General features: G+C 42.4%; 1 protein-coding gene across 4 annotated transcripts in view; it reads right to left on the bottom strand.

The window, feature by feature from the left end:
- Window positions 1-1,927: 1,927 nt before the first annotated feature.
- The window catches only part of dnm1a (dynamin 1a), a gene marked incomplete at both ends in the record, with an annotated part of 75,352 nt that continues 52,969 nt past the window's right edge, over window positions 1,928-24,310 (bottom strand). For 2 of the 4 annotated variants that reach the window (XM_080755748.1, XM_080755746.1), the window contains 7 exons: window positions 2,886-3,100; window positions 7,336-7,536; window positions 8,973-9,217; window positions 12,061-12,231; window positions 12,596-12,610; window positions 13,073-13,184; window positions 13,623-13,732. In XM_080755748.1, coding sequence (XP_080611874.1) covers window positions 3,070-3,100; window positions 7,336-7,536; window positions 8,973-9,217; window positions 12,061-12,231; window positions 12,596-12,610; window positions 13,073-13,184; window positions 13,623-13,732 — 885 coding nt within the window. Of the gene's footprint in view, window positions 1,989-2,885; window positions 3,101-7,335; window positions 7,537-8,972; window positions 9,218-12,060; window positions 12,232-12,595; window positions 12,611-13,072; window positions 13,185-13,622; window positions 13,733-24,310 lie in introns of those variants that run through there. The other 2 variants (XM_080755747.1, XM_080755745.1) reach the window with 2 other exon arrangements.

Here is a 24,310-nt window from a genome sequence, read left to right on the forward strand (position 1 = left end):
ATTACTAAGACTCAGAAAAGGGTCATATTGAGATGTGGTGGTGTAGGTTAGGGGTGGTTGATGACAGTGATATTAATCAACGGAACACAGATGTGATGTTTGTTGTTGGAGAGGAGTTACATTTATTGATTACCGTCACCATGAACAAGGGTCATAGAATACAAGCAACCACAATGATTTACAGTTCAGTGGCAGAGAAGAGTGGGGCGGGTGAAATGTTGGGAGCATGTTAAGAGTTTAGGTAGCTTCTATGCATAGACTATCATCGTTTAGGTAAGTCACTGTTCTCACTCACCCCCGTGACCACTTAGTGAGGGAAGAAAAGACAAAAAAAGGGAGAGAAAGAATAGAAAGGTAAGTATCCAGTACATACTATAGCACATACGGCATAATATAGCATGCCGTTTTTCATCATTTTTGAGGATTTGAAAAATAATTAAAAATAATCCAGTCCCATGAATTAGAGGATAAAGCTCACATGTTACCCAAATAGTTGAATACACAAAAGCTAAGGCACTGGTACTGGTACTTCTGGTTTACCGGAACGGGGTTCAACTCCCTGCAGTGCCCTGTTCAATGTGTTGTATTTACCGAAAAAATTGCGGTGTTGCGGAGGATGAGAAACATTAGCAAATTGCGGAGTGTTTAAAAAAAGAAAAATTTGGCGGAGTATTGCGGAGGAATTGCGGAGTGTTGCGGAAAAATTGCGTAGTGTTGCGGAAAAATTGTGGAGTGTTGCGGAAAAATTGCGGAGTATTGCGGAGGAATTGCGGAGTATTGCGGAAATTGGAAATTGCGGAAATTGGAAATTGCGGAAATTGGAAATTGCAAATTGCGGTAATTGCGGAAATTGCGGAAATTGCGGAAATTGCGGAAATTGGAAATTTTGGAAATTGCGGAAATTGAAAACGATGGGTTATAGCCAATGTTTTTTGAAATTTTGAAAAAAAAAGTTATCCTCGTTTCTCATCATTTTGGACCATGGGCTATAGCCCATATGGTACGGCATACTATAGCACGCCGTTAATAATATAGCAGGTCTTGATTCATGCCCAAATGTGCAAGAGTTCCCATTACCACGTTTAATTCAATTCAGAAGCATATTACATATTGGGAGAGGTCCTCTGGCATCAGTCCTCCCTGCTGCTCAAACAGAATATTTACTCTTGAGTCTGTTATGATTGACAGACAGCTGTCACTCAGCCATCTGATAAGGACATACTGTATTGCACATTCTAAATAAGTCCCGCCTCGCTATGGTACTGCAGTAACATGAATGGGTTAGTAAATTGCTTTAAAGTATGGGAGCAGAGGAGAGGAGGTGACATGCCATTGGAGGCTCTATTTTTGGTGATGTATGTACAGTACACTGACTGAATTAGGGAAACCTCATTGCAGCGGTATTGCATAGGTGCTGCAACACTAGCACAGACAATATGCAGCATGTTGTCTGTTCACCAAAGATGATTACAAAGAAGTTTACATTGCTCTGTGCGTGGCTACAGTTACAGTAGTTAAATACATTTCTTGGGCCATTTAACTGAAAAACAGCAATATTACAACACAGTTCAGCTCAAGAATGGGTTGGCCTTTTACAGTAAGGCCTTGCGCGACAGCGGCAAAGGTGCAGTTTCAAAGATGGTCGCTCTTCCCTTCCAGGGTGAGGAGGGAGAGGATGAGATAACCCCACCACCCCTTACTTGTCCTGATACTTCAAAAGAAGCTTTGTGGACTAACTCCAACACAGTACTCCATCTTATTCCTCGCATGGAGTCTTGGTGAGTTGAATGGGTGGGTGATAGATAGATGGAGCAGCCGCCATTATTTCACAGTATATATGGGCTGGAAAGGGTGGTGGTGGGGGAGGTGGATGACCTAATAAAAAAAGATGAGGTGTGTGTGTGTGTGTGTGTTGGGGGGGGGTCTTCTAGGAGTCGAATGGTGGCAGGGGGCTCTCGGGGGGAGAGGGGCCACCCTTGTTTGGTCGGCTGTTCCATGACGGGGGGGGGGGGGGGGGGGGGAGAGAAAACAAACCAAGGGTTTAGATGAACTATTAACGGACGGATAAAATGAGAGAGAGCTTGCCCCAAATCCACAAGTGAGGAGACGCCAGTTTGATACATTGCATACATTCATTGCATGCCACTACATACAGTAGGTAACAGTTAAATGCCTGTGCAATAAATTCCACAAAATTGTGACTTGTAAGAGAAACTGCGAATTGCTGAAAAGTATAGGGCACATCTCGTTTCCCTTTGACTGTTTTAACTACAAAGGCTGCTGTCCCTTTTTTTGCAAGGCATATGAAACAAAGTAAAGTAAGTGACCGTGGGGAAGTCTCCCATCTGTGGTTTTGGGGACCATCGTCACTGATCGGGAACCAAACTCATTTAACAACAATTAAAAGAACACAATGTATTTTAAAGATGCAGTTAGTATTGTCAAATCAAGCTTGGCTAGATAATGCATCACCTCTCTGGAGAGAATGAAAAGTCATCAACATCCAAAATTATCAAAGGAAAATGTATGTAGAAAGAAACAAACAAACAATCACTCTTGAGAGATCAGAGATTTAGCAGCCAGGAATACTCATTTTAAATATATGAAATAATATAAAGCATATACTGTGTAGTAGTATCACGTATTCCTTGAGTGTTGCTCATGCCAAGTGTGCAAATTCATTCCCCTTATTCAGTAGGTCTAAATGTATGCACATACTGTACTTCCTGCATGTGTCGGAGTGTATGCATATGTATGATTGTGTATATACAGTACTGTACTGTTCTTTGTGTTTAAGTATTCTCCATTCATTTCAAGTAAGACAGTATGTGTGTATATCTTCCATGCATGTGTCTGTGAGTGTATAGTGTCTGTTGTCTGCGTGAAAGATAGGGGGGGGGGGGGGATACATGGCTGAGGACAGATGGGAGAGCAGGAGAAGGGAGCCTGCTGTGGTCTGGTGTAGTAGCGGAGAGCAGAAGGTAGGTGCCACTGTGTGTCCATAACCTCTCATCCAGGGGTGGGGTTGGACAGGTAGTGGTTCAGGGAGGATGGGGAGGATTCGGAGCACTAGTGCGTGGGAGAAGGCGGTGGTCTCCGACTGCCGGGGACAAATGGACACACAGAGAGACAGACAGGGACACAGGAGGAGAGGAAGGGAATGCATTTAGGATGAGGTTTTTTTTTTCTTTTTCTCAAGGGTTGCAATTGTATAGGTCTATAGGAAGGAAAAAGCACCACTGTATAGTACTGCGTACTGTTAAAAGTGCTACCACACACACGTACGTTTGGGATTCAACTACAGCCACAGTGCAAGTATGCCTGTCAAGCCAAATGGGGGCAGTATTGTTCCATTTTCAGATGCGATGATCTTTTTTGGTTTATTTTTATTACAGTGCCATGTATAAATACTGTTATCATTTATGAAGCTGTGGTATAATTCCTATGAGATATCATATGGCACAGTACAAACACCTGCAGCTACGAATGACACCACAGCACTATAAACTGTGGGCCCAATTAAAGCACATTAAACAAACATTTGGGAAGAGATACATGAGGGTGTGTGTGTGTGTGTGTGTGTGTGTTGTATCATTTGTATGCTTGTACAGTTGTACAGCATGTGCTTCAAGGCACTGTGGTTTTGCATATAGAAAGACCATGAAATGTTCTCAAATGGACACACGATGCCCTTTTAATAGACAAAAGACATTGCTCTTTATCTGCTCCTACAGTAAAGCAAGCACACAGCTTACAGACGGTTTAAGGATGTAAACAATAACACCCAGCACACCAGCGCTTTTGTCCCATTTTCCCCCGTTGTCGGGCAGAAACCTCTTATCTGCATATTTTAACTTTGTGTTTTTTTCCAAAATCAATGCCCTATACTTACAGCGTTAATTTGAATCATGAAAAGTAACAGTTGGACAATGTATTTTTTTATGTCAAAATTTCTTTCATTCTTTTTATCCCAGATTAGTAATTGTGCCAATTCTCACTTGTTACCCTCATGTGAGTGATCATCACCGCTAACCCCTACAGCTGGGAGGGTGTAGTAAGTAGACAACCACACGTCTCCTCTGATACACATGAAGACATCTGCCGCTTCTTTTCACCTGACAGTACTTCCCACTCGTCTAACCACAGTCAGTTTTTAGATTTGCTAGTAGCGCAAGCAGCTGACAAAATGTTGACAGTAGGGCTTTTTTTTTTTACATCACATGAATCCCTCTGTAAGCCGTGTTTGCCCATGCAGCACTCCTGGAAAAGGCAGCGCTCTGAGAGAAGAAAGGAAGAATGAGAGAGTAATAATGACCATGCTGCGGATGGGAGTCCTCTAAAGCCTGATTCAGGGTACGGTCACAAGCGATGCCAATTAAAAACGTCCACGGGGTGCGAAGCAACATCACCATGGTCGTGTCATTTAAGAATCACTCCCTATATAGTGATTAGGCCATTTTGTGGTGGTGTCGAAATGTATGGTGATCATTGTTAAACCCTAATATAGTGGACTAAATGAATCCCACAATGCATTGTGAAAAGTAGGGTGCAACCAATGGTCACTATCTCAAAACCTACATACCGTCATGGGCATTGTGCGGAAAGAAAAATGCCGACATCACATGACCCGTGTAGTGTCGGAAATGCTTTGGCCAACTATAAAACCTCCTACATAGAACTCCCTATATCCACACTTTTCCTGGGCTGTGTGTGCTCCAGTTCCTGTCGATTTGATCCAATGAAAGCCAATGAAACTGGTCAGATGACCAATGACATCCAATGAAATCAACAGGAACTGGAGCACACACAGCCCATGAAAAGTGTGGATAGGGAGCAGGGAGTAGTGAATGAGCGAGTGATTTCGGTCCATGTCACATGCCTCGTGTCAAATTACAACTGTCTTTAAAGCAAATTCTCTCGTGTGCCGCCCGTCGTGTGTGTGACCGTACCCTAGGAGAAAGCAAGAGGAAGGTGGTGATGATGGTGGTGAGTAGTACCCAACGTACCATAAACGTTAGTCTTCATTGGTCAGTTATAGTGATTCTGAAAGAGGAGCCATAGTGGTGGGACAGAGGTGTGGCGAGGGAGAGAAGGATGGAAAAGGAGAGGGAAGAGGAGGAGTGCAAACAAACAAACAGGTTACAGTGCAGGAAAAGTCGCATGTCACGTGGATGCTCAGCTCTCACTCAGGACCAATAAGGAATCCAGGAAAACTTGACTTGGTGACTTGGGAAAATGTTCTGGTGAAGTTTTTTATTGAGGTGAGGTTGTTCTGTGGTTCTCTCAAAGTGGGGTCTGGGTGGGGACCCCCAGGTGTCTTTGGGGGGGTTCCAAGGTCCCTAGCCAAATTGATAGTTACGAACCTAACAGACCCTCACAGTTCTGTAACTCTGAGAGAGTACAAATGGTACTCAAGAGTAATGCACCCAAAACTGGGGGTCCTTGTAATTGAAATAAATTGAGAACCACTGGTTTAAACCTGCACAGTAAAATACTCAGTGTTAAAAGCTGCAGGCCTTAATTTGTACCCAGGATTCAAACCTGGATATATGGCAGCCTCACTGGAGGTGTCAAGTGGCCACATCAAATGGTTCTATTGTGGAGTGCCGGTGGGCAACACAAAACATAACCTTTTTTATTTCAATATTGCAGTGTACGTGCGTTTGTTTTCAGTTGTTTGAACATTCTAGAAAACACAAGGCAATTTTTAAATTAAATAGTCGTGAATGTGAATAGGCAGACTTGCACGACATGTGCCATTGCCACACGTTCAACTTCTAGGAACTCAGATTATGTTCTTATGAGTTTATTCAGGCAGTACTACTTGTCAACCAGTAGGTGTCCTCCTACCCTACACCAGTGTCTAAATTTCTCAATGGAAGAGTAGGGAGACTTAACTTGTACTCTAGTACTGAGTCTACTGACCAAATGTAAGGATCATGTGGTTAAAAGATGTGTACGCTCTCAGAGTTACAAATGGATAAATGAACACTGAGGTCTTTACTCTGTAGTGATAACAACATGGACACTATGTCTGCACACGGTGTTGTAGGGCAGGCTATACGTTTGTGAGAGAGAGCGTTGAACAGCGACATGCATGTGTCCTACGGTAAGAAGGCAAGCCACTACCAGACTGCATGGGAACTGCATCAGTCAAAATGTTAGCTCACAATCACAGGCAAATTAGCACAAGGCGAATGTTAGCAGTGCATTAAAACACAGACAAACGGACCAACAGAAACAATAGCAGATATAGCAAAGCCTCACTTAATTTCTTTTCTCCTTATCCATCATAAAGTCACCCTACTAACTTCAATATTATTCAGATGAAGCCACTACCAGTGGCTTCAAGCCAGTGAACTGAAACAGTTGATGGACAAGAATACTGAAGTGTCCTGCAAACAAAGCTCCCCTCACAGCAAATTCTGATGCCGTTGACTTTTAGTGTTAAAACAGGAATGAACGTAGAACATTGTGTGTTAGTGATGGTTGAAAGGTTGGGGTAAATAGTCCTGGCATGAAAGCGCAAGTGGGTGCACTCAAAGTAGTTTATTGGCTTGCAGGATTTTAGACTGATCCCAAGCCAGTGTGGGAGCTTGATTAGCAGGGAGACAATCGGACAAACACACCAAAACTTTTTTCCCTTCTTTATTTTTAACACAAACTATTATTTAACAATTATTGATCAATCGATCCAGTAGTCATTATCAGTTGTCTGTCTATCCATCTACTGTACCTATTGAGAGCTACTGCATCTACTATTCTATTGATCTATGTTTGTATGTAGCCTCCATCACATCTATAGTGCTCCACATTCAGTTACCTCCTTCCTTCACCCCTTCCTCCTCGTGTCTTCACATCCCCCTTAGCAACAGAGAGTCACATTCAGCTTGGAAACCTCATCATGATATTCACTCATTAGATTTTTAACCACTTGAAGTTTGAACCCTATTCCACTACCTCGCCAATTCTCTTCAGCAAGAATTGCCGATCTACAAGCTATGGGCTATTGTGAGCTTGTAGATCGACTGTTTTTGCCAGAATAGGGATGCTAGGGTTCATGTGGTTTGTGAAAGCGGCACATCTACAAGCTCACAAACGCATCGTGATTCGATGCGCTGTGATCTTGTACAGATCTGTTATTTTCTCAAAGTTTTCTATGTTTTGACGATTAGAATAGGGACGCCAGGTTGAAATTGGTTAACAGCATATTCTGGTTCAGTTAATCTCTGTAGGCAGTGAGAGTTTGAAAAGGTGCATTTTTTAAAGCGGACTGGGATTCATGCTGGTGTCAAGAGGGAACATTTTGTGTTTGGAAGAGCTCTTAAAACATACCTGGGCACACTTGGGGGTGCACGGTTAGGCCTGGAGGGTACATTGGGTGGCGGGGCACTATAGGGGTCAGGAGAAGCCCCCGGGCGAGAGGGGACTGGTGGTCCCCCAGCTGGTCCTGGAGGAGGTGGTCCACGAGAGCCGGGACGGGCTGGGGGGCCCGGTGGAGCCCTTCTGTTTGGAGTTGGACTAGTGGCTGGAGACCTGGACAGAGAAGCGTAGAAACAAGAAGATGGGGGGAGAGAGAGAAAAGGGGGCTTATTTGCTATTTGTGGTCGCACACACACATACATGTTCAAACAGAGCATAGTACAAAGTATATGGAACATGATACTTTATTAAATGGGCTGCAGCATTAAAATGACAGCACTTACATGTATCATCTAGCTTCCACCATCAGACTGATTTTAGGGCTGGCCTAATTTATCAATTCCTAGCTCTAATAATCCTCTAGGAGTCTAGGTGGAATCTCATCCATAGATAAACACACGTTGATACCACATTGGGCGCTGATGTTAATTGTAGCGGTGCATCAACACCAGTGGTGGAAGAAGCTTCCCAACCGTGACTTTGTCGACTTTATTTATTTATGGTAGATAAACTTTATTTTGCTATTGACTTGAATGCAGCGTATATTATGTCTATGGTCTCATCTGATGTCTTCTAGCTAAGTTCCATCCACTACATACTGAACATTGTTTGCAATAATTTGACAGCATTGTGGTGGCAGACTCCTGGTGGCAGAGAATGGAATACCTTTAGAATGCCTTAATTAAGAATCAAGATAAGTCTTTATGGAGGACAGAGTAGAAAGAAAGAATCGGTGATTTCAAGTTACACAAACGCGTTACCATACAAGGCTGTAATCTACTATTATCCTTGCCAGTGCAGATGGTTGCGCAATGTTTAAACATGTCATCTATCAGACTACCACCAATAGTTGTTATCAAAGCAATGATTGATAGTTGAAATAGCGGGCCCTTATGGGTCTGTAACTCAGAGAGTGTTAGTTTTGTTATTATAATTTTTTGATGTAAAGAAATCTTTAAATGTAGGAAAAGACAATGTTTTTTTTACTCAAGTCGTGATTCTTGAACCATAAAGATTTGTACCGCTCAAGGAAATGACGTTTGACGTTTTACAAGTCTGTTGTCCGTGAATGAAACAAGTGTTGCGATTGGTCGAAAAATGCATTATCCGGGGGAAATACATCTGACAGATGTTCCGGCCCGACACTTCCGGCTATGCACTCTCTGGCTTAGGTTGTGACCAGACTTTTCTCTCACACAGATAAGTAAGGCTGGGACCAAGGCTATCTATCTCCTTACCTTCCCCCAGACCCGCCTCCTCCACTGGGACCAAGGCTATCTATAGTTACCTTCCCCCAGACCCGCCTCCTCCACTGGGACCAAGGCTATCTATCTCCTTACCTTCCCCCAGACCCGCCTCCTCCACTGGGACCAAGGCTATCTATCTCCTTACCTTCCCCCAGACCCGCCTCCTCCACTGGGACCAAGGCTATCTATCTCCTTACCTTCCCCCCAGACCCGCCTCCTCCACTGGGACCAAGGCTATCTATCTCCTTACCTTCCCCCCAGACCCGCCTCCTCCACTGGGACCAAGGCTATCTATCTCCTTACCTTCCCCCAGACCCGCCTCCTCCGCGCACCTCCAGCCAGGAGTTGTCGACGGGCGGCGGCATTGCCGTGGTGACGGTGGAGGTGCTGATGTCGCCGATGATGTCGAGCGCCTCCCGCAGGGCGTGGTACATCTTCAGCATCTCGTCGCGGTGATGAGCCTGCTCCTCGGACTCCTCCATCAGGGTGCCCTGGTCCCCGCACGAGTACAGCTGGGCCAGCAGCTCTGCGTTGATGAACTCCTTGGTCTGGAGGGAGAGGGGGAGAGAGAGAGGGGGAGAGAGAGAGAGAGAGTCTGAGTGAATGTGAGATATAGCAGTTGTGGAAAAAGTATTCACTTTGAGTAAAAGTATCAATACTGCAATATACAAATACTCTGTTATAAGTTAATGTCCGGAATTCAAAATGTAGTTGAGTAAAAGTACAAATGTACCAAAAGTAGAAAGTAGGCCTACTCTTTATGCAGAATGTCAAAACATTTCAAAATAGCCGATCTACAAGGCAAGCTCACAATGCATCTCAAATGGCCAAAATAGGGCTGACGTGGGTAATGTATGTTTTGTAATAATAATCCAAATCTACAAAGTAACTATTAACTAAAGCTGTCAAATAAATGTAGTGTAGTAAAAGTACAATATTCGGATCTGAGGTGTACTGGAGTAGAAGTAAAAGTATTGGATATTGGAAATACTCAAGTAAAGTACAAATATCTCAAAACTTTACTTAAGTACAGTACTTTACACCACTGTGAGAGTTACAGAGAGAGAGAGAGAGAGATGGGGTGGGTGAGTGTGAGAAATAGACATTGCGTGGACCATTTTCCTGGTCCTTCATCATCACAAGAGAAATGGCTGTTTATGGTTATTATTATTATTATTTTTTTAATTAGGCTTACAATTGGGAACAGATTCAGGGGTTGAGGTTAGGGGTTATTAGAGTTGGCTGATTTATATTTTGTTGTGTGCCGGCTTTATGTTGCAGTGCAACGCGCTTGGAGCATGTAGATCAGCTATTTTTGGCTATATATATATAGAGTTAGAATGTTAAGATGACATTCATAAACATTTGGCGTCCTAACACGCTGATGTCCTCACAAGCATAGACAAGTAATGTAAATGTGGTGTGTGTGTGTGTGTGTGTGTGTGTGTGTGTGTGTGTGTGTGTGTGTGTGTGTGTGTGTGTGTGTGTGTGCGTTTGCGTGCAAGAAAATAAGTCCCACAGAGATTTAGAAGACGGTCATTTGGTGATTTAGTTCCAAGGAATGTTCTGGGACCAAATACTGTGTTTTCAATTCTGAGTAGAGCATGTGTCTGTTTGGCCAAGTTTTACTATACAGTGATTGTAGAAAAGAGTCATCCTAGTGAGCCACATCAACCCCCCCCCCCCCCCCCCCCCTCCCCCTCCATCCACCTCCTGCTGTCACTCCCTCTCAATCCCTAATCACACCTGTGATCACTCAACCCTCAATCAGTGGCCACCTGCTATATATACACTGGATGAGTGCCTTCAGTTATGTTTGTCAGCAGCAACTCGCTTTGGAAAACCATATTAACATAACATAATTACCTTTATATTATGTTTTAGAGTAACTATGATGATTGAATCATTATATTTCTGGACTAAAGGAATATGTTTGGTCCAGAACCCAATAAAAAGCCTTAGGCCTACATGATATTGCGTGCGTTCAGCTTCTTCAGTTACCGTGTCCCCCTCTTGGGCAGAAACCTTGTATCATTTCAGCTTTTTATGTTTTCGTAAATTAATGCGGTTGCCCTACTTTTGTGACGCTCTTGCAAGAATGTCGCACAAAAGTAGTGAAAATAGCCAATCTACACAAGTCCCCAATGGGTCGCGATGCAATGCGGTGTTAGCTTGTAGATCGGCCATTTTCAGTATTCCTCCCAACACCTACAAAATGTTAATGTTTTGCCATTGCATGTTCACTTTGTTTCAGTTTATTTAACAGTGCTGAAGTTACTCTTGCAGCCTTTTTATTTTTTTGTCATGACCTCTAATCTGCTAATGCTTTTCAATGGGAACGGAGAGTTTTTCTAAATCCGCAAATGGCAACAAACCTGCACTCCGTTTCCAATGAAAAGCATTGGCAGAATCCGCCCTCGACTCAAAGTTTAGTGTGACGGTGCCACAGTGGTATTGAGAAACATTTAAGTACTTCTTAATCTTCATCAGGATTCATCGTTCAACACACCTGGGGAAGAACAATTTGGATGTTAAGAATCTAAAATAAATCTGAGAGAATGCTGCTGCATGAGGCCCATTGTGTTCCACTGCTCCGTGGCTTTAGGCTTATGCGCTTTGCCTGCCAAGTAAACTCATACCAGAGTCAAATTAGCGCGTGATTGATCTGTGTTGGAGCAATGACTGAGGTTATAAGGGAGAAATGGAGAGATTCACTTGGCTGTTTTCAGTTAAGTACATTTCCAAAGAATCTTTCCTTTTGGTTACAGGATGCCATCAGACAAAATGAGACCATTGCAGACGACCAAGAAATAAAATAAAATACATGTGATTCCAACTCTTTTTGCAGTTGTCGAAAATAATTTAAGAAAAAACTATGATTTAAATAGTCTCAAAACAGTTTTGAAGAGGTCCAATTTGGGATGAAGTCAAGAGCATTCTTTTGGCCAAAAATGGCCATTCTACAGTATCACCTCACACGTTTGTAGCCTAGATCAGCTACTTTTGCTGTGCAATACCAGCGTATGATGTCTATAAATTAAGCAACTATAGGCCTTGGCTTTCTTTTCTTTCTTTTTCTTCTAGAACTTGTGTCTGTAAGACATGCCCACAATAGGGACACCAGGGTTAGTGTTTGTTATTCTGGACGGGAACCCCTTTTGGTGTTTTAAGCATTGTTGTACTTTAGCTATTGAAAAATAGCAGATGAGCTTAATGTAGATCTGCTATTTTTTTTTAAATTATGACAATGTGGCGCAAATCTTTGAATATACTTTCAGAGCGAACGTTTTTAGAAGACATTTTATAGAATCGTCCTCAGGTCTAAATGGGTTAACAATCACGTGGTTGCTCTGCTGACAGATCCATATCCATCCCTGCCGTGGAGACTCACATTGTTGATCATGAGAAACATGATGCACTTTGGCATGAGATCCCGGACAGTCTTGTTCACAATGGCCATGTAGGAGTCCACCAGGTTCCGGATGGTTTCCACCTGGCGTTCCAGCTGAGGATCCATGCTGTGCATGAAGTTGTCTGAACCATTCTCATCCCCACCTTCACCCTGAGAGAGAGAGAGAGAGAGGGAGATTATTTTCAGTTCATTTGTATTTATAGATAGATAGATATATATATGTACTGTAGAGTCTACAGTACATAACTATATCTATAAATATAAATTAACATTCTACTGTGTAGACTGTTGTTAGGGCTGTATTTTGCGTGTCTTAAGTACCAGGTCTTATTGCTTAACTTAAGACCTGGAGGCGTGATCAATGCCATTTGGCTATTCTGAGTGTCCAAAGAGCATTGACCATGCCTCCAGGTCTTAAGTTAAGTAATAAGACCTGGTAGCCTACTTAAGACACGCAAAATACAACCCTTAGAGTCTACAGTAGGATGGTAGAGCCTAGAATTATATACTGTACCTTGCCTTCCTTCTCCTAAAAGGTCCAAACGCAGCAATGGATGACAAAAAACTGTTAGAAATTAGGAGCAAGACAATTATTAAGCATAAAAAATTGCATCCAAATAGATTGTTTTCTTTTTCTTTTAATGAGAAATTGAGCACAGGACACATTTCATTCTGTATTATGCTACATCCATGTACTTGAGGTCAAGAATAAGTGTACATTGCCTTGCATGGATGGACTAGTTAATACACTACTGTATATACACTAGTACACTAAACTGAAAATACCTGATAATACCCAAAGCCAATTCTAATGACTCGTTTTGTCAGGTCCATATAACCGGCGGCCGGTTCTGTAATATTAATATATCTCTGTAGTTTCATCATTTTGGACCCACACTCTAGGGCATGCCTGCCTGCCTGCCTGCCTGCGTGTGCATGCGTGTGCATGTGCGTGCGTGTGTGTGTGTGTGCACGTGTGAGCAAATTATACCGTCACACGTTCCGGATAAACTCCAGCTCTGAGGAAGGATGCCTTCCATCCATCTATGTCCTCCTGATTCTCACAGGCCAGCTCCAGCTGACGATAGTCCTTATACACATTCCTGTGTGCATACACACACACGCACACAACGACACAAATGCATTCACACACACACACACACACACACACACACACACACACACACACACACACACACACACACACACACACACACACACACACACACACACACACACACACGCATGGAAGAGGCAACATTTATTTAAACTCTAAACTGTGCAGATCATTCAGAATTGCATTTCTATTGCATTTAATGTACCATGTTATTGTTATTGTTGCTACGTCAATGCCTCAGTCTATAAGGTGCATACACTCATGGTTATAGGTGTGTGTGCGTGTGTGTGTGTGTGTGTGCATGCGTGCGTGCGTGCGTGCGTGCGTGTGCGTGTGTGCGTGCGTGTGTGTGCGTGCGTGCGTGCGTGCGCGTGCGTGTGTGTGTGTGCATGTGCGTGTGTGTGTGCGTGTGCGTGCGTGTGACCTCTGTTCGGTGTTGAAGAGGGCAAAGATCTGCTTGCTGGACATGAAGCTCTTCTCGATGTCCCTCAGCTTCAGGTTGTCCACCCCCAGCATGTACTTCTTCTCTTTCTCCTGCAGGGGGCAACAGACAGAGGCACTCATCAGACATGGTGATATGGTGCTGGGGGTGATACTTTCGGCACATGACACCATCTTACTGCAAATTAAATTGGGTTTAAGAGGGACCCATAGACGCACTGTTCAAAGAAGATACATATAGATATTTAATGTCTTAATTAATATCTCTTGTGTAGTTCCACGTACTGTACAAACAAAATTGTGAGAGAGTGGAAGAGAGAGAGAGAGAGAGAGAGAGAAAGGATAGGTTTGTGTGGAGTAAAAGAGAAAGGCCATCCCCACCATGGTGTGTGTGAGTGAGTTCCACTGCAGAAAATCCCTTGTAAAACTCCTACTCATGCCATATGACAACCAGACATATTGCTAAATATAAATCAGGGAACCCGCTACGTAAAAAGCTCAAAGGTTTTACTGTACTGGACTAGCACAACATGCTATGATTGATGTGCTTATATCTCTTTCCTTCCCTGAGTAGTCAACCTGGATGGCGGAGATCTTTTGTACAGTAGTTTATTTTGCTATTGTTGTTATTGCTGCGACAATGTCGGGGGAACCGAAAACATATACTTCATCTGTTGTCGTACATGCGATAGGTAATAGATTAAAACTATTTAATAATATACAATCTACTGTTGTAAAGACAGCTGTATACTTAGTCATATTTAGATATAGCCTTATTAGCTTATGCATACAGTATACGTAAAGTACATATAGTATAATAATTCATTTATTATTGTGAGAAGTTAAAATAACTACACGTATACATCAGTTTCAAAAACAGTTTGTCTTTCTATTATAAAAAGCGCATGCAGCTGCATAAATACGTAGTACACACAGTCACACAAAAAACACATGCACACAGATGCATGAACTCACACACACACACACACACACACACACACACACTCGCGTGCACAGACACACACACACACACACACACACACACACACACACTCGCGTGCACAGACACACACACACACACACACACACACACACACACACACACACACACACACACACACTGTAAATACACACAGGTCCCTTTTTGGGTACAAACAGCACGTTTGAACGTAGTCTCTAACTAACCTTAAAGCCATCTGGCTAGCTAACCACGAGCTTGCCCTGCCCAACCCTGTGTGTGTGTGTGTGTGTGTGTGTGTGTGTGTGTGTGTGTGTGTGTGTGTGTGTGTGTGTGCTTGCGTGCATGCATGCGCGTGTGTGTGCGTGCTTGCGTGCGTGTGCTGCCAGCGCACAGGGGGGGTATGTGACCAGACTCCTCTCTCATCATGGGATTTATGACCTGTGTAGCCAAATGGTCATATCCCCTAAATGTGTACACACATGCAAATGTGTGTGCACGCACGCACACATGCACGGACACAGTGTGCTATACCAGTGCACCCAGGTGTCCTCTATATACAGGAGACTAAACAAGCACTTGTCACAGACTACAAAGTACAGATGTCATTTATAGGGGCGGTGAGGCCACACCAGCTCCACTCCTATATCTCCTACACAGTCTGTCTAAGTTTATCTGTCTATCTGTCACTCTCCACCCCCCCCCCCCCACCCCCCGCTTTCTCTCTCCATCTGTCTCTCTTTAACCACGTGAACCCTAGCATCCTTATTCTGGACACTGGTAGTAAATGAACATTCAGCTAAAGTATATAGGCAAACACTATAGGCACTAATAGCAGATGGGTTATTTTCAGCGTATAGATTTGGTGTGGAGGGAAAACAGGAGAGGACCTAGTGTAGACCCCAGGGGGACCCCGGTGCAGTCAACTGCAGTACGTACAGGGTTTAAGTGGTTAACCACTTTAACTCTGGCGTCCCTATTTTGGGCATGTCATTATGGGCCAAAACTTTCAGAAAATTTCCCCAAATGTACAAACATGAAAAAAATTACTTTTCTTTTCTGGAAATAGCAGATTGGCTATATTTGCTACATCGTTATGCTGAAGTATAAATCAGGCTTAAGTGCATGGTTAAACACCCCCCCCCCCCCCCCCTCCTCCTTCAGCACTTCCCCTAGACTGTGAGTAACTTTGGACTGATTCATACATTTTCCTATTCCTTGGCCAGTAACTCAAGTCAGGAAAAGGAGAAAGAGGATGGGAGGGGAGGGGAGGGGAGGGGATGAAAATTGGGGAAAGTAAGTGTCAATGTGAAAGAAACAGAGAGAGCAAGAAAGAGACAGAGAGAGGGATAGAGAGAGAGAGAGAGAGAGAGAGAGAGAGAGAGAGAGAGAGAGAGAGAGAGACAGAGAGAGGGATAGAGAGAGAGAGAGAGAGATGAGAGAGAGAGAGAGAGAGAGAGAGAGAGAGAGAGCTTGCGTGAGGTGGGGTTGCAGACAGATTGAGTGATTATCCATATGTTCACATAAAAAGCAGTGCAGTCAGCTAAGCAGCAGTACGGAATGACAAGCATACACACACACACACACACACACACACACAGGCGCGTGCAAACACACACACACACACACACACACACACACACACACACACATGCACACGCACGCACACACACACACACACACACGCACACACGCACCATCCACTTGGGCAGTTCATCTATCCAGTGTGCTGCTCTGCGTTCCATGGTTTTGTTTTGCTAGTGAGTAATAGTAGACTCATTATGAAAGCCAGAGGAAGTTCACTATTGAATTTATAAACACACTTCACGTGGGCCACTCTGCAACCAGTCCAAACAAGGGCCCCACACACACACACACACACATACACAGGCGCGTGCAAACACACACACACACACACACACACACACACACACACACACACACATGCACACGCGCGCACACACACACACACACACACACACACACACACACACACACACACACACACACACACACACACACGCAATAATGTAAGTGCACAGACATGAACTTAAAACATGCAGACTGTATACCTTTTTGGATTAAATGTAACATGACACACACACACACACACACACACACACACACTCTCTCTCTCTCTCTCTCTCTCTCAAATAAACAGCACGTAAACCATATCTAACATGCAGTGAAACACATCTGAGTTGCTTTGGTGGGGGAGACCAAAAGATAGCTGTTTACAGCAACCATGTTGTTTTAGGAGGAGATTGAATGTCTGTGTGTGTGTGTGTGTGTGTGTGTGTGTGTGTGTGTGTGTGTGTGCACATGCACGTGCACGTTTGAAACGATAGAAAAGTCCTGGTGACTTGGGCTGTGCATCAAAGGGCTACGGAGAAGCCGCACGGCATCTGGGAGCAATAACGTTGCTTCTAACCCTTCATTACCACAAAGACTGGGCCCTGGGTGGCAGCCAACGGCAATTTTCACAACCCTCCTCCTCACCTCCCTCCCTCCTAACCCATCTCTCTCTCCTTCCATTCTTCCATCGTTCTTAAGAAGGGTTCTGCCTTATTTTAACTTCGCAGTTAAAAACCAAAAACAGAACCTTTCTCCAAGTCTTGTCAGAAATAAGTTGAAAGGATGGGAACCGGTGTATATAGGCTTGAGGAATCTGTGGTACCACCGAGAGCTTTTAAGGTGATGCGTTGTTTGGTGTTGAACTTTTTAATCCACAGACATGCTGGAAAGACAAAGAGACCAAGGCTACCAAAGGTCTGCAATCTAGTATAAAAGTCAAGTCAGGTCCACTCAATTGAAATGTATTTATTAAGTACTATACAGTACTAATACTGTAAAGGACCATAGCGGTGGTCTGGTCGTATATGAATCATGGTACTGTATACTTGACATTACTGTCAACCATTTTCCAAATTGTACTGTGGTCTGTTTGATTTCTGAGGAAGCCACCGGATTCCATTCGTTTCAGTACAATATGAACATCTAATTGCAGGGAACTGAAACCAGCCTGAGAAAGATAATCCAAGACATGATATATTGAGTGGCTATGTTTTCGTCAAAGTTAGGCTATCGAACGTGTGGATTGATATGAAACGCCTACTGAATATATTCTCATTTTTAAAGTCTCTACTCTGGCCTTTGTGTGCTCCCAAGACGGTTTTTAATTTGCTTGATTAAATATTTATTTATTTTATCGGACACGCCACCCTCCGATTCAACTTCAACTTCAGCTTCAAACTAATTATTATCCTTATTATTAATTTCATTTTATTTTATTTTTTTAAACAAATGCCGGTAATAAAAAATGAATGGAAAAAGTAATAGATAAAACACGGCCCCCTCACGCATTAGAAGGAAATATCAGTCACCAGAACCAGGGACATGTGTTTTCATTAAGTCTAACGTCGTTAAAATGGAGTCTGAAGTTCAGTGGGTTCAGTAGGTAAAATGAATGTCAAATATCTAAATATTGAATCAGGCAACTTAAAAGCTGCCTGGGGTGCTCACGAAAGCCAGAGAAGACCCCAGAATTGTTTAAAAGCAACATAACTTTGCAATGATGTTTAGCCAACATTAACTGAATAATTTACAGTAGGTAAGTCCAGTAACTTTGAACATAATGCAGCAAACACACACAAAAAAGGTCTATAGTAAAATGGTCTATGTATATGTATATATTCAATAGTACTTTATGACTGAAGCTGTGTGAACAAAATAAGAACTTTTGCAGCTGCAAACCTATACAGTTTAATGCAAACCTAAGTTTCATGAGAACTTGGAAACCAGGTCTCCCATGTAACATCAAACTTATACCACTCTGCCAAGAGCGTCCCGCAGTCATCCAGGGGAGTTTTTGTTTGATTGATTGAAGACTTTATTGACAGTTGATACAGAGGTAAGATTTACAATGATTGTTAAAAGGATAACACAAAAAGCCACTGGGGCTTGTTTCCATTGTGGTCCTGTGTGTTCAATTCATTAAGGAGGTATTTCACTTATGGACTTTAGGCAGTATTACTATTCCTACCCAACCCCAGAGTCAGAAATGTCTCAATGGGAGAGGTGGGAGACCACATACTGCAGATGTGCTAGTTATTTTATTAACCTACACTACCATACAGATTTGTTAAAATAACATTTTATTCATTAAAATAGGTTCCGGATCGCAGCTTTAAGACCACGCTGGGAAAAATGAAAGTATGCCATATGTTTTCTACTTAAAGTTTAAGCGTTCCCTGATACCACGAACCACAAACCTAATTCATATAGGAAAAATACATTGTCAGTGACAAACAGCAGACACAGCATCTAAGGAAACTTCATTTCAATTTATGACTCTTGGACTTCATTTATTGCAAAGCCACATGCTGCTGCCAAACTGTAAAACAGGAATGGCAAACAATTTAGCAGAGAGTGTTACAATTGGAAACAGCTAGATTAGAGCTATTCTGGGACAACATGTAAAAAAAAAAAAGCAATTGTTGAGGGCATGACTCAGCTAGCTTCAAAGTTTGGGAAAGTTTTATATCCCGTTGAACATAACAAATCACCATGGGTCCTTTGACAGTGTCGAAAAATCACACATGTCATCTCTTACAGAATAAAGCCTGATTTGTACGTCATTGCAAGCTCTCAACGTGTCCCACTGCAATACATTGACAGCTTGTCGATTGGCTATTTTTGGCACACCTGCTTTTTAATGCAACTACATAATGCCACATTCAGACCGTGGCCCAGTCGACTCCATCTTGGCAGACCGGTGACATTTTCCAGTTTACTGGCTAATCACCGTACAAGATAACTCATGCTGTGTTTACCTCAGTAGATGGTCATTGCTACAACCTCAGGACATGCTATCAATCACTTGGGGAACAAGAAGGAAGAGGGGGAAACACACAAATACACACACACACGCACCGACCCCCCATACACTCACACAACACACCACACACCAAGCCAACCCCCCTGTGCATAGTGCACACCCAGCTCCTGCTAACCATAGGAATGTGAAAATATCCACATGTCAAGGTGAGGTCAAATGTAAAGGACCATTGCCAAGTGTCTGTTGTGTGTACGTGTGTATGATGTGGCTGTGTGTGCGTTCCGTCTATGTATACGGTAGGCTTGTTTGTTTAATTGAAATGGCTTAAATGGACATTTCACCGCTGGAAGAAACTGCAGTCACTCAATGTTAATAGTGTTTGTAGTAGATAACAGTAGCACGTATTTTAAATTTGTACGCTATATGGCCAGAAAAATAACGAAGTCTGTGTGTTTGACTAGCATTTGACTGGATAGCTGAATTCCTACAATGACCATAATGCTTTGGTGCACGGACCAAAGCATTATAAAATAAATGTAAATATATAAATAAATATCAATATGTATTTTCTTGAATCCAGCCAGGTGTTGTGTCTAATCCATTGGCCTTCATTGAGGTGATAGCTCAGTTGGTAGACCACTCGACTTTGCATTACAAGGTTCTGCATTCAATCCCAGGCACCACCAAATCAGTGTTGATATAGGACCACAATGGAAACAAGCCCTAAGGGCTTTTTGTGTTATTCTTTTATCATCATTGTATGATCTGTACTATTTGCAAACTGTTCCAAAGTATCCAATCAAACAATCAATCAAACAATCAATGAATAGAAACTCACTCTCGGTCAATACCGACAATCAATAAAGACGGGATGAAGAAATTAACCTATACGGTATTCTAAAAGAAACAAATGTCTATCTACGTACGTCCTGTAAGTAGACTTAGAAATAAAACTAGTGTTGACTAATCAAAGTGGCTCTTATTTTGAAGAGGAAGAGGAAGTCCATCTCTGTTGTAGCCAAACTAACCAAGTGCAGTAGTAAACAAGAACCCACGTGGATTAAACAAAAGCTTTTAGCCAAAGTTCATATATTTACGATATGACAACCATGCATCCGTGACTTAAACAATGTACACACTTTGGAAGTACGTTAAAAACATGGAACCTGCGGTGCATTAGGTGAGTAGTTCATTGTATAAGTCTCATGCTGGCTCAGGCTGGTAAAATCATTACATCATCAACAACAGCTTGAATTGAATTATCCTCTTTCAAACTGCAAAGCGTTTGTTTCATAAAAATCCACCGTAGACATGTTATGAGCTACTTTCTGTCAAGAAATTCTGTGCAGTGCTAGTGTTGGAGTTTGGAAGAACTTGTGCAAATTCGAAACAGGTGGTACGCAGGGCCGTTAAGTGACTTCGACGAGTCTTTCCAAACTCCAACACTTTAGAAAAAGAATCACCTGCACAGAATTTCTTGACAGAAAGTAGCTCATAACTAAATAAACATAAAAATAATGTCTATACACTGACACGAAGGTAGACAGGAACGCCCACAAACGTCACATCCAGTTTTAGCCTGGGGTAAAGAAAATGGTCTTCCCCATAGAGTTATAATAGCGTACGGTCCTTTGGACCACTTTCAAAGTGATTTGTTGGATAATAGAAATATTGACAACAAAGAAAAATCCATCAGAAGGACATCTGGAACGCAATCGTTCAGTCACCCTCGGAAAGTTGACTTATTATAAAGTATACGAGAGGATTTAGCCATGGTTCACATGGCACTGGTCTGTCATGGCGGAACTTCAACCTGTTTTACGCACATTTCCCATTTACAACAACGTTAACGTCTACAGTACATACATGTTCAGATTTCAAATATTAAGTGCTCGCCCCAGAGCCACGGATGTTACAATCCTCCTTGGGTGGGTAGAAGTACCCGTATCTTCCGCATTGTTTAATAAAAAGCCGATCGGTGGCCATTTTATCAGAGTTATAATGTATCCGCATGCACCAACCGATAGGGCCGCAGAGTTGAAAGCACAAACGGATTAAACTTTGATTTTTATTGAACAATACGGAAGATACCGGTACTTATACCCGCCCTAGCAGAATTGTAACATCCATGACCCTGGGGTGAGCCCTTTATATTTGTAATCTGAACATTTGTGTAGGTGTAAGCCGTATAAGGACTGTAAATGGAGAATGTGCGTAAAACACTTCAGGCCAGGGCTACCATGAGCTGAGTTTGTAGACTTTTGGTTTATGCTGGGGACTTGGGGTTCAAGTGGTTTATAGTCAGAGTCAGATTATCCTTATCTCTTTATACTTTATTGCATGCGTCAAGTTGCACAAGCAAGCACCACCGAAATCGGAGATCTGCCTCTCCATCCCTCTCCCTCCATGTTACAAAACATTGTACCGCCGCGCAGTGTTTAATCGCCTGGTAGAGACACTCTAGATATGATCAATTAAACGTTACGTAATATCAAAAAACCAACCGCCATTAAGTCATCCATAATGTTTATAGAACACATTGTAGTGAATTCTAAGTATTTTAGAGACAGTTGGAACTTGGCGCGGAGCCATTATCGTTCACCATTTAATATCATGCAGGATTTACACACTGCTTTAGCTCATATTCATTACCATGCTTGGCAATGAACTTTCTGTACTTTTGAAACCGCTATGGTTTCGTTTAGCTTGTGTATGAACTCATGCGTAATAATAATACCCCACTTCCAAACGAATGGTGTCGATAGCCTACTTGGAATTCACTAAAACGTGTTCTTTAAACATCATTGATGAATTAATGGCTTTTAAAAATATATATTATGATACGTTTCAGTGATCATATCTATAGAAAAGTATCTCTTACCATGCGAATATATCAGGCCATTGTGTTGTCATGTCCAGCAGTCAAGGAAAACATTCCAATCGGACTCTAGCTTGTTTCATTTTCTAAACAAGCTTGTCGAGTGGCAACAAGGATCTGTGCCCACTGTTTATTCTGGAGAACACACGGCTGCTGTACTTTATACCTCATACTAAGCATTTAAAGTATGAGGTATAAAGTACAGCAGCCTTGTGTTCCTAAAACAGAAAGATTGGGTATTGGGTAACACTGACGTAATGTATCTTACAGGACCTTTTACTGCTTTGTCTCAACCATTACTCTAGTCTATGGCTCTGGTCTCAGCCACCGCAGTGGATATTTTGACAGTTTGAAAGAGGATAATTCAAGCTTTGTTGGATGTTGGTGAGTTTAACGTTGTTTAATACAAGCAGATCGGAAATGCAATTTGGATCAATGGGATGTCAATGGAGGATATTGCAACACTAGATTCATCCCATTACTAAATAACTGCTCGGTGTGGAAGTTCACCCTGCCACTGACACTGGATTTAACAAACAGGGTTTGAATTATTCTTTGTTGCAGAGAATGATATTTGTTTTGACTTGACTTGATTGTTGATTGATTGTTGGTTCCTGTGTAGGGAGCATACCAAGTCTGACTGTGGGTTTGTGTACACTGTACAGGGAACATGCCAACATTGGTTTTGTGTAAAGTGAGGAAATTGAGTGCTCTAATTATTATTATCTGGATATTTTGATGAATAATATGTGACACTTTAAAATGTGTACGTGAATTGTGATGTCTCTGGACATTGAGAACTAACTGGTTAAATTGTAGAATCAATTTAGGTTTGGTATGGTCCATTGGGAGGGGCTTATAGGCCTATATAAGTAGGGAGACCTGCGACTGCCAGGCAGTCAATGAAGGACTGTTGAGGTGGAAAGGCCCAGGCCAAACTTGTGAATATGATGAGATGATGAGAAATACTTTATTGTCCCACGAGGGGAAATTTGTCTTGGGCAAAAGTGCATTAGTACATCAACGCTTTTTAAAACAGACAATACACAAAAGACAATACACAGTAGCAGCAAAGTACACGTATAGTATCACAAGAGTTTCACGAGATCAGTGCAAAATTGCAATCAGAGAAGGTACATAATATAAAGTGCTAGAGTATTCACAGTTTATAGTATCACCGTGAAGTGCAATAAATAACTGATAAAGGTCAAGAAGTCCCTTCCCCACTAAGAACTATGTGGCGGTTGTTTAGTAGAACAATTGAAGTGGGAAGAAAATAAAGTTTGAAGCGGTTGCTCTTGCAACGACACACTCTGTAGCGTCTACCCGAGGGTAACAGCTCATACTCTGAAGATAATATATGTGAAGGATCAGACAACACTCTATTTGACAGACTGAGCACCGTTTTCTCAAAGATTGTCTGAAGAGATGGAGAATCTTTCCTACCAATTACCTTCATGGCTGTTTTTTCCATTTTAGCTATTCTAGATTTGAGCTGGACAGAGAGTGTCCCAAACCAAGCTGACATGCCATATCTAATAATGCTACCTATAGCACTGCATCATAGAAGGTTGACATGACTCCCTTGCTCACATCAAAGAGCCTGAGCCTGTTCTTCTTCATGTCGATGTCTGGTCTATGTATAAAGGTGAATAAAAAGACAACTTCATCTCTGCATCAAGGGCTCTCTGGTGATTTTTCAGTATTTTCCCAGTTTTTGGCTCTTTTTCGACCTGTGCCTTTCGGCCAAACACTACCCACACTAGGCAGAGTGGGTAGAAGTGGGTACAAGTCAATACCCCTGGCCTGGTATTGACTTGTTCCGCCAGTGACTATACTGTAGGACTCAATAGGTTTCACTGCAGGTTTCACAATAGTTGTTTCTCTATAGCGCATCCCACCAGATCACCAGCTAAGTCATGCCATATTCACAAGGTTAGTAATACAATAAAGACGTCTGAAGCGAACACAGGCGTGTGCATGATGTACGCACACACA

This window comes from Protomyctophum bolini, assembly GCF_963924005.1.
Source record: "Protomyctophum bolini genome assembly, chromosome: 22".
Lineage (NCBI taxonomy): Eukaryota > Metazoa > Chordata > Actinopteri > Myctophiformes > Myctophidae > Protomyctophum > Protomyctophum bolini.